Source organism: Argopecten irradians, chromosome 2 (assembly GCF_041381155.1).
Source record: "Argopecten irradians isolate NY chromosome 2, Ai_NY, whole genome shotgun sequence".
Lineage (NCBI taxonomy): Eukaryota > Metazoa > Mollusca > Bivalvia > Pectinida > Pectinidae > Argopecten > Argopecten irradians.
This window is the reverse complement of record NC_091135.1, coordinates 63,084,016-63,101,433: the sequence shown is the minus strand read 5'-3', so window position 1 is coordinate 63,101,433 and position 17,418 is coordinate 63,084,016. Positions and strand designations below refer to the sequence as shown.

Here is a 17,418-nt window from a genome sequence, read left to right as displayed (position 1 = left end):
AACCAACTGTTTCAGGGGGGTCGGACGAGTCTTGTTGAACAATAGTTGCGGGCGTAGAGCGTAGTGCTGAGCATTGATGACAAGAGAGCGACACATGTTCAATAGCTTTGTCCATGTCCAATGCGTAAAAGCTACGGTGTACGACAGTTTTTAACTGATGGACTGTTGGATGGTCTAATTTGAGATGCAGAGAAGTCAATAGACCGTCGAGAACACTTCTGGGCACGATGATACATTCTCGAGTTGGGTGAAGGGGATCTGTACGTTTCACGACCATGAGGCCATCTTTCGCGATGGAAGCTACCTGAATGTATCGTTTAACATCTCGGATGCCTGTCAGTTTTTTTGAAGGTCGCGTTCCTTGTCGGAGATGAGCGTTGGCACGACGCAGGTCGGAGCATTCAGCTTGAATGGCATTCCATGCGCCTCTGCTAGTGAACGGTAAGCGGGATTTACCATCGGTTATGTCCTGGATATTGGCCTGCCGAACTGTGGATTCTTCGGCAAAGCGAACGAACGAACAAATTTGACACGTCGGATCGTCACATTCACGGGCGTTACGACTGGCAAAGTCGGTAGGTAGGATAGACGAGCCAGTAACATGTCGGATTGATGTCTGATATCTGCTCGCTGTAGATAGGAAGGTCGACACACGTGGACTAGCAGAAAATTCTCCCCTGCATAGCTTTTCAAATGCCTGAACACACGGCTTACTGTCCGTTAACACACATGTCTTGTTGGCCGATTGGATTATGTAAGGACTGAAATGCTTGATAGCGGCGGCGATCGATAGGGCTTCGATTTCACAGGGGATCCACGTCACTTGACGACAGCGGAGCTTCGCGCTGAAGAAACCTGCTAAATGCGTGGTGTTATCCCGAGAAACGTACAGCGTTGCTCCTAAACCGTGATTTTTGCTTGCTCCATCGGTGACGATCCACAATTTATCAGAGGGTTGAGGAAGTACTATAGAGCGGTTAGACAGTAGAGCGTCTTGAGCGGCACTGAATGCTTCGTGGAGACCATCGGTCCACTGAATTTTATCTCGTGAATCTCGTCCTGCGACAACATCATCTTACGGGGCTATGAAAGACGCGCTGTCTTTGATTACACGAGAAAGTACTTTGTATGCACCTATGAATGAGCGTAATGCTGAAACCGTAGGTGGGGCACTACATGTCGACAGTGTAGCAACACGATGTGGTAGGGCTTGTAACGATCCTGACCGCCACACCCAGCCAAGTATGGTTGTTTGCCTGGGAGCAATTGTTGTTTTACTAGCACTTAGGATCAGACTGTTTTGTTGCAGGGCTCGTAGTACACGTTCAAAGTTTTTCAAAAGCTCATCAGGCGTGTTTCCTCCACAATATAGGTCATCGGCGAGTTTCGCGACGATGCCCTCTTGGACCAAATCGCCTAGCACACGGCAAGTTAGTTCCTCAAGCGAGGTTTCAGAACCGGGCATGCCCATCGCTGATCGAGCATATACGCGAACGCCTCGGAAAGGAGTTACGACGCCGCAAAACTTCATAGAGTCCTTGCTCAACGGGATCTGATAGAAAGCCTTTGTGAGATCTGTCACGGCGAGGAATTTCCATTGAGCGATTTGACGAAGTGTTGAGTCGACATCCGGCATGAGTGACGGTTGAGGTTTACTGTACCTACCGACATCAGCGAATGCTGTGACCAGTCTGAAACCACCGTTAGGTTTCTTGACTAGGAAGGAGGGGTTTAGGTATTCCACCGACACATTGACATCTTCAGGTTTTTTAAATACACCAAGCTGTTCAAGTTCATCAAATTTGTCTTGAAGATCGTTCAGCTGACTTTTACCATATTGCGGAAGGCGACCTTTTCTTTGTGGAGGTAAGACGGGCCCCATGTTGACTTTAGCTTCGAATGGACCAACGGCACCATTGTAACCGGAAAAATTTGAGTCGAAAACACTATCATACTTGTGAAGGATGTTCCAAAAGCCCTGTCTAGTATCTTCAGGAAGAATGTTGTCTGGATCCACGGTTACAGTCTTTGAATGGTTATGGTCAGGCTGTTTTAGTTAACAGGGATTGGTGTATTGTTCTCCGATCAACTCGGCTTCTGGAATGTATGTCGCGCGTACCTTACAGAAGTGCTCACTCCTTTTATGAACCTGAGGCTCCTGCGTTAAGTTAGGAATGCGGACTTTACCGGACACACACGTAAGCAATGAAGGCGGAGGCCACTTGGCGGTTTGACTGTCATGTGGCTCAATAGAAACAACCGGACACTGACTCGACATATCATTTGGAATGTCCATTTCAAGGAACTGACCTGGCCAAATTGTTGACCGTTCAGGTGCCCTAAGGATATGCACTCTCCTGATAGCATGACGGTCTCCGGGGTTCGGTATCGAACCGTAACTGCACAAAACTGTGTTGCCGATGAGAACTTGGCGCTTCGCAGGACGAATGGAAATGTCATTTTGTTCCATGAATGGAATTCCCGCCAAAATGTCTGTACCAAGGTTTTCAATAACAAGAGCATCAAGGTGTAGTTTGTGGTTACCATGAGTGAATACAGTTCGTGTCTCGCCGACAATTGTTAGTGACGAGGATCCGTCAGCCTGGCTGGCGGATTGAGAGCTACAGGTTACTCGCAAATTTAGATCCTTGGCGACCGATGCACGGATCATGTTGCCCGTTGCTCCGCTATCTACTGTTAAGCGAACAGGGTGATGTGCGTTGAACACGTCTATATATGGTGATTGGACAACTCTCACCCTATTTATATTTGCACTTGGGTTTCCTGTCGCTACCGGTTGCGAGTGGTCGTTTATCTCACTGACAGTATCTAGCTCGTCGTCAGAATTGACATCGGATATTCCAGTTATCTGCCTAGCTTTTACGAGGTAATGTCTGTCTTCAATGGGCAGGAAAGCGCATTTGCTGAGGAAATGATTGTCAGGTCTGCCGGCGGTTTTGCATAGACAACAAACTTTGGTAGGACGTGTATTGTTTGACCTTGAGCTACGCTCGTAGGAAGTTTTGCGTGGTTGATTAGGAAAACGACTGACGGCAGCTCTCATGACCTTAGCATCATCAGACGCTTGCAGTTCTTCTAGTAATGAAGAGAGTGCCTGTGAAATTTCAGGTTTGATCGAAGTGAGAGTGCGAGATCGGAGTTCGGTACCGTATCTTTGTTTCACGAGCTTAGGTAAAGCGGGATGAACGAGTCGTAACCATGTTAACACGACAAGATTTTCTAATGTCGGGGACAGTTCCTCATCTTCATGTAGAGGCCGGCCGTGATGAGAGATACCCATACCTTGACGAAGTAAGTTATCGTCGACGAACGCGACAAGCCGTTGATGCAAATCCTCAGGTCTTTCGCCTGGTTCAAGTCGAATAGAACTAAAGTCAATCAAATGTGCACCTGTTGTTTGGAATCCAAAGTGTAACCTGATAGACTGCCATATTTGGTCTATAGATGTGGACGATTTGACGATCGAATTTCTTGATATGACGGGACAATAGTTTGCGATCTGGTCGAGCATGAGTTCCAATGTGGCAACTTTCTGTTCTTTTGTAACACCGCCATCATCTACGTCATCAACGAAGCCCCTGTGAGGCGAGTTTTTAGATTTGACCTCCCACGTGACCCCAGAAACTAAAAATGGGGCGAACTTAGAGTCTAACAACAATGTGTAAAGTAAATTTTGTTTCCAATTTTCAGAGGAATTCACAGTCTCCTCCTTTGTGAGGCTCCACTGTTTCGGAGCACGATGTGACGACGTCATGTTTTATTTCCTGTATGCTTTTATACAAGCGGACTTGACAAGTCTAGTGTTTATACAGAGTTGGCGTGAAAGTTCGTTTCGTCGCTGCCACCACGCCAGGGTGAATATAAACCTTTAATACAACACCAGTAAGTCCAAACATGGATTAGTCAAAACACACGTGTTTACTTCCATGGATTAGTCAAAACACACGTGTTTACTTCATGGACTAGGAGGCCGGAAGAGGCCGAGCAAAACTAAACACAAAACAATGTGATTTCATATCCGGAAAGTTATATAATAAAGGTAATTATAATAAAGTGTCCGGAGACGGACCGGATACTGGCGCTATCTAAATGATACCTAAGGCAAGAACGCTACATGGTGTCAGAAGTGGGATGGAAAACACACAAACATTGTAAGGTATCATTTGACTGTATGTTTATGTGACAATCGAAAGGAAAAAATACAAACAATGTCAATTCCGTCAACGTCACAAGGCGCCCGCGCTTCAGCCCCAGCTAACCCAGTTCATGTTAACATACCAGCTTTCAATATACCATTCCCTCCGAAATTAGATCTGAAATCTAATCTTACTCAGTCATGGAAGCGTTTTAAACGTGTATGGGATAATTATGAAATAGCTATACGGGTTTGTCAACAAAAGATAAAAGCCTAAGAACTGCTACATTTCTCACATGTATAGGCCCTGACGCCCTGGAGATATTTGAAGGGTTTGAATTTGAAACTGAAGATCAATCAAAGGACATTGAAGTTGTTGTACAGAAATTTGACACTTTTTGTGTTGGGAAAACAAATGAAACATATGAGAGATATTGTTTTAACAAGAGAGACCAAGAACAAGGTGAAAGCATTGATACATATGTCTCTGCCTTACGCAATTTAGCGAAAACCTGTAATTATGGTACCCTAGTGGACAATCTTATCAGGGATAGAATGGTCATTGGAATCCGAGATAACAACTCAAGGAAAAAACTCCTTCAGGATGCCAAATTAACATTATCTTCATGTATTGATGTGTGCAGAGCTAGTGAAAAAACGTCAAAACAACTACGAGAGATCACTCAAGAGGAGGTACAAGTTGTAAGGCGACAACAGTCGAAAGGAAAAAAAAACATGAAAATATTTTCGGTAGCTAAAAGCAATAACCTAGTGAATGTAAATTCTGTGGACGCATCCATGCACACAAAAAGGAAGCATGGCCAGCATGGGGCCAAAAATGTCACAAATGGGGGAAAACCAACCATTTTGAGGTCAAATGCCCATCACAGAAGTATCAACAAAAGAGAATGCAGAAAAAGGTCCATTACGTAAGATCAAGAGGAAAATCAAACTACTGACTCCGAGTCCGAAGATTACATGTATAGTATAGAAGAAGTAAATGCCTGTGGTACTAGACACAAAAAGAGAATAAACGCATTGGTAACTATGGCAGGGAAAGATGTCGAGTTTCAACTAGACTGTGGAGCAACAGTGAATGTTCTACCTTCAGAGTTATACTCGTGCATATATAGAGATAAAACCTTGAAATATCTCAAGCCGTCCAAAGGAACCTTGGTAATGTTCAACAAAACACAGGTAAAGCCTGTTGGCAAGAGGAAATGTCTTGTCAAGAATCCTAAAAACAAGAGGAAATATATCTTCGAGTTTGTAGTGGTACAAGGGGGAGTTAACCCTATACTTGGGTCACAAGCGATCCAGGAAATGAACTTTATCAAGGTAAACACCAATGTTATCAAGGAAGGACCAGGACAAATAAATCAGATAGACAGCAAAATGGCCACAAATACAGAAGATGACCTAGCTAAAGCCTTTCCAAAGGTATTCCAAGGAGAAGGAAAGTTAGATGGCAAACTACATTTGGAAATTGACGAAAATGTTCAGCCAGTCAAACAACCTGCAAGGAAACTACCCATAGCATTGAAGGAAAAGGTCAAAAGGGAACTAGACACCCTAGTTGAAAAAGGGGTCATCTCGCACGTGCAAGTACCGACTGATTGGATATCATCCTTGGTCGTCGTATCAAAACCGTCCGGAAAGATACGCCTTTGCATTGATCCACAGCCCTTAAATAAGGCACTCAAAAGGAACAACTATCCTACACCTACTATAGAAGACATCTTGCCGGATCTACAGAATGCGAGACTTTTTACAGTTGTAGATGCCAAAAATGGTTTCTGGTATGTAGAGCTAGATGAAGAAAGTAGCTTGTTAACTACTGTTGGAACACCGTGGGGACGCTATAAGTGGAAAAGAATGCCATTTGGTATAGCCCCTGCACCAGAGGAATTCCAACGAAGAATGGACCAAGCCCTAGAAGGTCTTGAGGACATTAAGGCCATTCATGATGACATTATTGTTTACGGATGTGGCAATAGTGACGATCAAGCTAGACTTGATCATGACAACAAACTGTTTGCACTAATGCAAAGATGTGAAGAAAGAGGTGTTTGTCTAAACAAGGACAAAATCAAGTTAAGACTAAACGAGGTCACCTATATGGGACACATCATCGCGTCAGATGGACTACGCGCTGACCCAGACAAAGTAAAGGGCATTGCCGAAATGCCAACACCTAGAGACAAGAAAGAAGTCCAGAGGTTACTAGGCATGGTAAATTACGTACAGAAGTTTGCCCCGTGTCTCTCAGAGACAACAGCACCACTAAGAAAACTCCTAAAGGATGACAGCGAGTTTGTGTGGGATGCTAATGTACATGGACGAGCATTTGAGGACATTAAAGCAATACTTTCAAGTGCTCCAGTGTTGAAGTATTTTGACCCAACAAAGGAAACTGTCCTACAGTGTGATGCGTCCCAGTCAGGTATGGGAGCATGCTTACTACAAGAGGGTCATCCAATCTGTTACGCATCAAGGGCGTTAACTCCTACAGAGGAAAACTACGCTCAAATTGAAAAAGAACTCTTGGCCGTTGTTTTTGGCATGGAACGATTTGAAAATTACACATATGGAAGGAAAATCCTAGTCGAATCAGACCACAAACCTCTAGAAATCATCTGTAAGAAGAGTCTAGTAAGTGCGCCTAAACGACTTCAGCGCATGCTGCTGAGGCTGCAGCGTTTCAGCTTCATGGTTGTATACAAACCAGGCCCAGAGATGCACATGGCCGACGCATTAAGCCGAGCTTTTGCGCCATACGAAAAAACGCGGGAACAGAGATCACGATCGGAACGAGACATTGAAACTGTCAACCTGGCGCAGCATCTTCCGATATCACCTGAGAGATTTAAGCAACTACAGACTGCTACAGAGGAAGATGATGAACTTACTCAGTTAAAATCTGTGATTCGGAGAGGTTGGCCAGACAAAAAAGACTCACTTCCTGAATGCCTAGCATTTTATTTCCCCTTCAGGGAAGAACTGACCATTCAAAATGGTATTGTCTTCAAAGGATATCGAGTCGTAATACCACAGAGAGTACGAAGAGAATGATTGAACGTGTTCATTCATCACATATAGGCCTACAGGCATGTCTCAGACGTCTCAGAGAATGTTTATACTGGCCGAGGATGAACAGCGACGTACAACAGTACATTGAGAAATGTGACATTTGCAACTCTTACAATGATGCACAAGGGAAAGAACCGTTAATGAGTCACGAACTACCGTCACGACCCTGGGAGAAAGTAGGCAGTGATCTTTTCGAGTTCAACCAGAAGAACTATCTGATAACAGTAGATTACTATTCAGACTTCTTCGAAGTAGACCGTTTACACAATAAAAACTTATCCAACCAGTTTTAGATCGCAAAGGAGAATGGACAAAAGGAAAGGTTGTGGGAGAGCCGGTTAATATCCGCTCATACAAAGTTGAAACGGAAGATGGTAGAATATATCGACGTAATCGAACATTCTTACGCAGGACAAAAGAACCTTTTCAAACATCTGAGGTTGAACTACCTAACACACTACAACAACAAACCCAACAACCACCAAGGGAGCCCAAGGAAATGTCTTCGCGAGAATCTGTGCCAGATCCAATTCCGTCTCCAGCTGCTGAACCAACCAGAGTGTCGACGCGAGTGTCCAAGAAGCCAGCATACCTGAGTGAATACGTGACAGCTGTTTACTGGGTGTGATTTCGCGTTCAAGACAGTGCCTTTATTAATAATTTTTTAGTTCAGTTTAGTTATCGTTACTAGTTCATTGTGTTACAAACTAGTCATTGTGTTAAATCTAGTCATAAATAATGGACACAGTTAAATTGGTTAAAAGTGATTTATTTGGACTCAATAATGCATAGTGTAATTGCTAGTCATAATTCTAATTACAAGGCACAAACGCGTTATGAACTGTAATTTCTTTACTTGGGAGTCACTCAAATATTAACACTGTTAACTTCTTTTTAGAAGGGGGATGTAACGTTAATACAGACTGGTTAATTTGTTAAAGATAATGATTACTCCCCAATGCAAATAATGAGTACTCCCTGAACCGGATGTAGTAAACCGGATGTAGTTATTACACGTGGTCAATACACAGTGCAGTTAAACAAGTTGCTGTTTGTTCTATCTAAATGATACCTAAGGCAAGAACGCTACATTCTTTATTTAGTGCTATGTATATATATACATTGTATACTAAGTAGACAAATTAATATAAGTATTTTATACCTGTTTTTTTTCTGAATCCTAACTTTATAATATATTGTGATTTATATGACCTTAATTGCAATATAAAATATGGTTTAAACTAAAGTGTTCTACTCAGTTCTACGGGCTGGAATGTGCCTGAAATGACCACGACATTATACTCTAGTTATCCCAAATTGAAGATGGCTACCATGACACCATATTTAATAATTTCCTATACGGCTATTAGCAAGGTAGTCAGATGACCGTAAGGTTCTTTGGAGTCTTGTTATTTTAATTTGATCCTAAGTCACTGCAGAATAGTAAACCCCAGTTGGTTCGATGTACCTTGAGTTATATCAAAATGGTCACTTCAGTAGTCAACTACTGAGTAATATGAATCTATTTACCTGTCGTCATGTAATCGGAAGTTTACAGAAAACATAAATGGTTCCTTACTTTCCTCGGTTGTCTCGTCCTAGAAATATACTGTTCCTTGACGATTGCTTATTGTGATGGATGTGAAGTACTCGCTGCTGAAATGCGGCTCTTCTATTCCATGTCTATTCGTCAGAAGATAAATGCTCAATGACACCGATGGACTCACTAATAGACGACAACGGTAATACCAATCTATACAATGCTTATATGGTAGTCTTAGGAAGGCAAAATGAACGACAAATTTTTGCCATGTGAAAAGGTATTGCGATCGCTCAAGGAGTTTCTTTCGTAGCCAATGGAATTTGCTTCGAAATCAGGAAAACTTGAATTCACACGCAACAGCCAAACTATTAATACAGCAATCTTGTATCCTGGGGAAATATTTCTGGTGAAGTTCAGAATTCTATGCTTACCAATTAGAAAAAACAAAACATCCAGGAAATTGAAATTTCGAAAATCACCTTTACAGTGAAAAAAAAAACTTCGCTAGAACGTAAATATATACTCTCGGGCTAGCGAATTAAACATGAAAACACAGAATAAAGTGACGTTTTCGAGGAAGAAGATTCTAAAACTTACTCTTTCCTTAGTTCACCTTAAAGGTGCTACACTGCTGACGAATAGCATTTTTCCCTATCAAAAACAGAAGCAGAAGATACTTATGTAAACTATACAACCTTTTGTATTGTAATTACATATTAAAAACATATCAAGAAGACGTGAAGGATTTTTCGAGCTCTTTATTTTCCAATCATACAATAATGTGCATTGTTTGTGGATGATATTATTAAATTGAAAACCTAAATGGTTCTAAACGTGACCACTAAAATACATGTGTCGTCTTACATACATACAAAATATTTTCTTTCAGTAACCAAGCGCTGTACTTGTTAATGTGTATGTACAATAAAGGCATTAACACGTATGTGCAGAGTTCACAACCGTCATAACATCACTATAATTACAATGGTAGTCATATCAACATTACAAAACATATACATTGTACAATAGTCCTTATTCATGGTCAAAATCAGGTTTTGTTATCCATAGAACATGATTTTAAATTAAAATGTCACAAAATATAATCATATTTCACTTCTGCATGTTGTGTGAAGTAAGTAAAAATTCATTGTTGGAATCAAAAAGCTTCAATAACTAAATCTCAAAAGTAAAAATTCATTGTTTGGATCAAAAAGCTTCAATAACTAAATCTCAAAAGTAAAAATTCATTGTTGGGATCAAAAAGCTTCAATAACTACATATCAAAAGGAAGTCAATATCATAAATACTTATCCGATGTGAGATCGAGCACATGGCAGTTTAAATAAGCCATTTGGAGATCAAATACAAATATTTCCCAGTTGCAAAACAATACTTTACTGGGCATACCAGCCTAATATTTACGCAATTAATTTAACAGTTTAGATGAAAGTATCGAGGTGTGTTTACCCTACATAAAGAGCATATCGATTTCCATTCATTTGTATTGTTTTTTATAAGTTCATCAAAAAGCTTGATATCAATTTTATCCTTCAAGGCCGTGATATCCCCATTGCTATAAAGATATTGACATTAATGTTATTCGAATTTCACCTTTCATCATTTAGTCAAAATCGAGTAGCAGAAGTCATCAAATATGACCAAATATCAAACACATGGCTTAAATCAGTAGTCAGTTAGTTCCACACTGTAGCTACTGCGAAGTGGTTTACCTATTATAATATATATTGAAATGTAGCATATCTAATTAAAATGTGTTTGTTGTACTGACCTATAGGTCTGGAATACAACAATACAAACAACTGCTCGGGATCTTAACTTCACCGTATACACCCAATTTGTCCATGTAATATGCCTTGAAGTATCTAAATCCGAAATTTTAGAAAAATGAAATAGAATAGCAGTAACATTGACGGAAATATGTTACAGTTTTTGTAAATAAATTTGAGAGATCCAACCATTTTCATTTATATATATTACCAAAGTAACCTTCAATACAAGTAAACACGTGATATATTATAAGCATGGTAATAAGGAATCACTGATGCAAATAGTTATATACTTATATAAATGCACAATTAGAATTATTCATACGATAGTATGTTTATAAAAAGACCATCTCTCTTCACGTGCAAGAAAGCTGTTATTATTAACCCAAGACAAAATATCAAATAATTATGTCGGTTTTTTCTCTAGTAAATTGGTTTGAATGACACGATTGCCATGTCTTGATAATGAAGTATACGGGGTATGATATGGATTTTTTGGTCAGTTCAGCGCATGACATTGACTTGCTGATTCATTGTAGCATTTTAATGCTGACTGTATGAAACTGACCAGTCTGGAATACATGAAGTTTTATCCTACTTAATCAGTCATAAGTCGTGTGTCAGTTGTGGAGCCAGATACTTCAGTCGTGAGCTTTGGTTGACCAACATGTTTTTTATATGTACGTTTTTGCTAACCATGCCAGTTTCATACAAAAAATTTGTTGTAATTGATACATATTGTTATTTCTTAGGGGTATATACAAGAATTTCGTAATTGCTCGTTGACTGTCTCAAGTTAGCAGAACGTTATGTTTCCCCAATCGGATGATTTCCATAAATGAAAATCAAGTTACGCTAATGTCGATTTGATACTAATGAGAGACAGATAATGTTATGCCGGTGACATGGCAGGTTTGTGTAAAAATATTTGTTAACGTGTCTGCTTCTTTTGTTGAGATCACATGATCTCTTCAATGCATGGATGCATCGATGAAGCTGCTGTCATTTTATTGTCATGTCGTTGATTCAGCATCGTACATCATGTAACATTGGTCACTTTGAATAAGGTTTTCGGGAGTGGATACAAGTTCGAGTAAGTGTCATTATCGACTGAAATATTCTTTCTGCTGCCTGACCCTCGTACGATCGGAAAGAGAACGATGAACAGGATGTGAACTCAGTGATGGCGTCACATGACTTCCGGTCTTGAAGAAGTAATCGGTAAGTTCTTGCCATGCATTCGAGTAGATTAACCACACAACAAGGGGAGTAATCTATAAAAGAAAATGTTCAGAAACCGTCAATGGTGTGGTTAACAATAAGCGAAATTATTTTAATAATTGGATCGTAATTCAAATAAAAAGTATTTCAAGAACTCGTTGTAATCAAATAGGTTACGCTGAATAAAACTGAAACTTTGTAAATAAGCACAACTGTCGGTGAGTACGCTTGAGAACATTAAAACTGCGAATATATTTCTTTCGTAAACTTTGATTTCAAAACATATCCATACTTAATGTGGTCTGTGTTGTCGCTGGCAGTTTATGGGTTGGTACTCCACACGCATGTCTGCCGGAAGTAGGTATCAATGCCTTCACACGGTCGAGTATCAAGTAGGCCTGTCGTGACGCCATTACGTCACAAGTGTCGATCTTATCTAGCACACACGTCTCTAGTTCCTGGAAAGAAACAAGTAAATCAACAATACATATGTATATAAATATATCATAACATTATGTGGCATGGTTACTTTACTGGTAGGCTAACGTGGTAACGGCTGCCATAATTTCATGCGAGTAAATCGTGAATTTCTCCATTCTATTTCTTCTATATTTCATTATGTCTTGATATGGTAACTGCATTGAGCACTTTGATTACTAATATTCTCACCGCTGTCCGCATCCTGTGGTTTCGAAGAAAGTGATGTAAAAGGCGACTAATTTCAGGTCTTGTATTGTTAACCTAATACCTTACTTATATGTATTACTCTTCGTGTTGAGTGTTCTATCATGAAGAATTTTATGATATAAGTGCTACTTTATGTTTTTTTTAACATTGGTTAAAACTTTAATTCAGTATTATTTAATTTGATTTCCACAATCTTTCGTGACTTTATTTTCTTCTTGTGACATGATATTTTAAAGCTACATTTTGTACATGTATCTATTGACTCTGTTTCAGTTAATTACACTATATATAACACATGGTTTATTGTAATTTATTCATTGTGTTTTTATAACTCATCTACCCTTTGAAGTTAATTATTCTAACTGGTCTTACTAGTACTATGACACTTACGACTCAGACAATAGATAAGCTTATTATCTCACCTGTCCGAGTACCGACCAGCCATAATAGAGTCATTTACATGCCATGTGTCACCCATTTTATCAATTGTACATTTAATTCCATGTCTCATATTTTGTCATCAGTTAGGATCTAGAGCTCGGTCTCTACGGGTCGATTTTCGGACACTCAGGAAATCGCCTTCCGACTCATAGATAAGTGATTTAATAAATTCGTATTTGAACAACTAATCAACGTCTTTGGATTTTATACCGCGACAAGGAAAATATTACAACTACCGGAAATTCCGTTGTGATAGTTCACATACAAACCAAGAACGGCTTTGGGTTATGTAATATGGTGGAGACCCACCAAAATAGGCCTACTTCTGAAATCAGCAATAAGGTACGTATGTGTATTGCGACGGATTGTGTGCTTTTCATAGTCTTTGACAGCTTATTGCTGTATTGCAGCACCTGATAACAGTTTAGTAAGTATTTTCACGGCGTCATATGGGCAATACATTACGCATTTACTCGACGCATTCAGAGGAAGCCGCATTCACTTGACCACGATCAGCTCCGGAAGAGTTTTAATTGAAAACGAAATCAATTTTATTTGAGGGTGTTACCTTACTGAAGCATTCCACCGAAGACAGCGAACAAGACATCCCCGCGCCCTCCCATATACTAGCAACAAGTGAACCAGACGCGCACCAACTTTGTTGTTGATAGCTAAGCAAAAGTAGAATGTCTTTACCAAAGGCAAAGTAAGCTTGGGCGAGGACAAAACCTTATATCAAAGTCAGGGGAAGGAGAAATTTCGGTCAAATATTATTTATGTCGTTTAGAGTTCGACTGCAAAAGGCGAAACGGACGATTAAGAAAGTATTATGTGAAAATAGAGCAACATAAATCATCGCGGTGCTGAGTTCTTCAGCGTATTGACGCCATTAACCGAAGGCATCGATAACGCCTTAAAATAAACGCCTTATCCCTAGAACTACATATAAATTGTTCTTTAATTATGTGTGGGAATGTATCGGAAATTTCATCAATTCATCCTTCGAGATTTGTGTACCATATTCGTGTAAACCTTGTTATATAGTTCCGACACATTTACCACTTTTACTGATCGAATCTGCATTTATTTATTCGCAAATCCTTCTCTGTGCTGGCATGCCTTCGGAGATGACTTATTGTCTTTAGAAGTTAGTATTATTCCGTGTGTAAACGCGACTACGTACAGTGTGTATCTATCAACAACGATTTGTTTTCGTATAACACGTACCTTACCTAATTTGACCTGGTTTGACATTTCTTTTACTAGATGTATATATAATGGCGTATGAGCCAGCCAACACTGATATGTCCGGAAAATATCGGATCACCATTTGGCAGCTTCCATGGAAATCAAATTAGGGCCCATAATTGTACTCCCGTCTCCGATTCCACATCGAGGCTTATCGATTTCAGAAATCAATCATGTCTACGATCGCTCGACGTATTAATAATTCATTGAGTTACCGTGGTTTTCATCTACTTTCATTTGCGTCAAGTGTAGGACATTACGATTTAACTATATTACCTCAAGGATTTATGGGATGTGGATGTTTTGATGGCGTCATATAAAAGGAGGTATATCTTATCTATCTTGTTACATGTGTCCTGTACTGATTTCATCTCGCACTACATGCGTCATCTCGTACATGGAGAAGACGCCCTTCAATGACCTTCACATTAGATAATACTAAACCAAATCAATTATTTGGTTAAAACACGTAATTATGTAGTTTGACCAAATATGCAATATTAAATTAGGACATCCTCCTTCAAATGATAGCCCCATCACCGAGGAAAACACCTTACCTTTCAATGGTCACATTTTATTAAACGTATTCCTAGTTAGATAGTGACAGACCTTCATATCGTGTAGTTAACGAAGGAAACACAGAAACTAGTAGTATTCTGAAACATCTAACCTCGGTCTGTGCATGTTAAAAATCGACAGGGATAACTCACAATTTAACTGTTAAGGTATGGTTACTTGTTTTGCCTCTGAGACACTCAAACACCCCTACATACTCAACTGTATAACATTTTCGTGCTGTAAATACTTTTCTTGTTTTTCGTGGTTGTCGTTGAACCACGAACATAGAAGAACGAAATTAACGAACGATTAAAGAACGAGATTACCACGATACAGACACAGCAACAGCTTAACGGGGATTCGAGAGGTGGGGTTTGGAAAAAGTTTGGAAAGGATGCATAATTCATCAGAAAACAAACAAGTAATCAACATGTGTCTTAGAGAAACACGAAGCTTGATAATACCAAACCCTCAAATAATTACAGATGTTGCCTTGCTGTTGATACTCGGCGATATACTTACACGCTATCGGCTTTATTTTAGTGACAATACAAACAGTCGCAAACCGATAGGAACCCATTAATTAAAAGTACTGTAATAATCTTACATCTAAGCCTTCCTTGAACTATAAATACTATTGTTACATACTAGTGTTACCGACAGTACTTACAAGATGACCTTAATTGCCAAATGGGCTAGTGTCCTATGGTACATACCGAACACGGTTATTCCCAAATTTTAGAAACACCATTCAATAATGAATATAATTAAAACTTATTTCAATTGATTTTTAGAATTTCACAAAATCAGTATGTCCCTTTTGACTCCACCTCCAGACCTCTATGGCGTTCACTTCTACCGTTTGGATGATTTCCAACCCCAATCCTTTACTAACTTATAATGTTGCCAGCAAAGTATGAATGTCACAGTTTGTTTACTTCCTGATAAAAACACACCCATATCAATGTTCAGGACACTAAGCCTCCGTCTTGTGGTTCCTGTTCTATTAGATCATTCCTGTTTTGTTATAGAGAAATAGTCGTTGTCCCTTCTCCGGTCTTGGTGCCTGAGGGAGCCACCTATCAGCTATATGTTTTTTATATATATTTCTTTTTGTATCTTCAAACAATTAGGATGTTGAGTATTCTTGGTCATATTCGTTGCATGCTGCTACTTGTACACGTACATTGTATGCTAAGCCAAGTTTGTTTTATTCATTTCGGATTCGTTTAATAAGACGTCGAGCTTGATTATTGTGGAAGTCAATATAACCATTCGTTCAATTTCTTACGGTTATTCAAGCTAGTTAATGTCACTGGCAGAACCTGAAAAGAAAACAAAACTGAAGCCATACCTCGTAACTGTGTAGCCCACAAGCTGTACGGGTTCTCAAGCTCGTCTTGATACCAGCTTCATTTAATGAAACCCCAAAACAAGCTTTCCATGTTGATTACTGACTCAGAATTGAAGAAGGCTTTAATTAAGGGCATTAAATTAGATTCCAAAGAACTTCCGACTGGTAATTAAGTTATTTAACAGTGTATATCTGATGAAATTGTTATTTATGGATTAAAATTTGTATTGATGTTTACGACTTGATTAAAGTAGTTTTTACAGTCCCTTCAGAATTAATATCAATTGTAAGGTACAAGCAATAATAATAACAAAACCAGAAACAAGATCGGAGCAAATCTAAGCGCATATGTTTCCAGTCTTAATTCATGAGGCTCTTTTCAAATAGTTTTAAGTAGACAATAAAACTAAAACAATACCACCCATTTTGATAATTTTTGTCCTAGCCTTTTACTGTGCATTTATTACCAAATAGACTGATGTTTTGGAGGAAATAGCCTTTTGATACAGTTAATGTCTGTGTAGCTCTACTATTGGTGCAATCTTGCTACATGCAAGTAACCAAGTGTGCCACGAAAAATGTGACGGCCTTCCTTATCAGCCTAATATATTCCTGTATTATGTATTTATGTTTTTTTCAATATCGTCTGTTTCCCACAAAATACATTAAAACCCCCTAAATATCGGTCTGTGTACTTTGATAGGCCAGTTGTCCAAAGGCGAACGGATGTAATATTTGATTGGTATCACACGGCCAATTTTACTATTGATATTAAGTTATGGAAACAAAGACTTGGCAATTAATTTTAAGCTAAAAGTTCACGAGCACTTTAGCTGGTGAATTTTGACCGATAGGAACAGGAAGTGCAGCTGTACTTGTTATCGATATGACAACATTTAGGACAACAAGGGATTGGTTTTCGAGCTAGGAATTCCTCGGCGCCGAATGCTCGTTATTGAGCAATTCAAAACCAATAGAATCACTCTAATGCTATGCTACATGTCTGAATAAACATCCACATTACAAATCGGCAGCTCGATAACGTTTAATTTCCGTTTTCCGCGGATGAAGGTTTTTGTTCCGGTAGAACTCGGAGACGCCCAGTATGTTTACATGGAAACGTCTCGCCTCGACCGCTTCGCCTGAAGCCAACTTAAGCCATCTGTTGACATAAAACCTTCACATAATGCCTTATATGTTTAGATTACGTGGGAGATAGTTGTATAAGGCTTATGTTGATAATATGTTTAGTTTCCCTTCGCTGTTTTATAAGACAGATAAAAGTTTTGTTAACGATAGCAATGGCTAATATCAAAGTACAATTGAAATGTTA

General features: G+C 39.4%; 1 protein-coding gene across 2 annotated transcripts in view; it reads right to left on the bottom strand.

Annotated features, from left to right (window-relative positions):
• Positions 1–9,532: 9,532 nt before the first annotated feature.
• Positions 9,533–17,418, bottom strand: part of LOC138316197 (uncharacterized) — a 64,763-nt gene continuing 56,877 nt past the window's right edge. For both annotated transcript variants that reach the window (XM_069257773.1, XM_069257774.1), the window contains 2 exons: positions 12,090–12,255; positions 9,533–11,850 (listed from right to left, as the gene is read on the bottom strand). In XM_069257773.1, the coding sequence (XP_069113874.1) occupies positions 11,630–11,850; positions 12,090–12,255 (387 nt within the window). In that variant the 3' untranslated portion in view covers positions 9,533–11,629. The remainder of the gene's footprint in view (positions 11,851–12,089; positions 12,256–17,418) is intronic.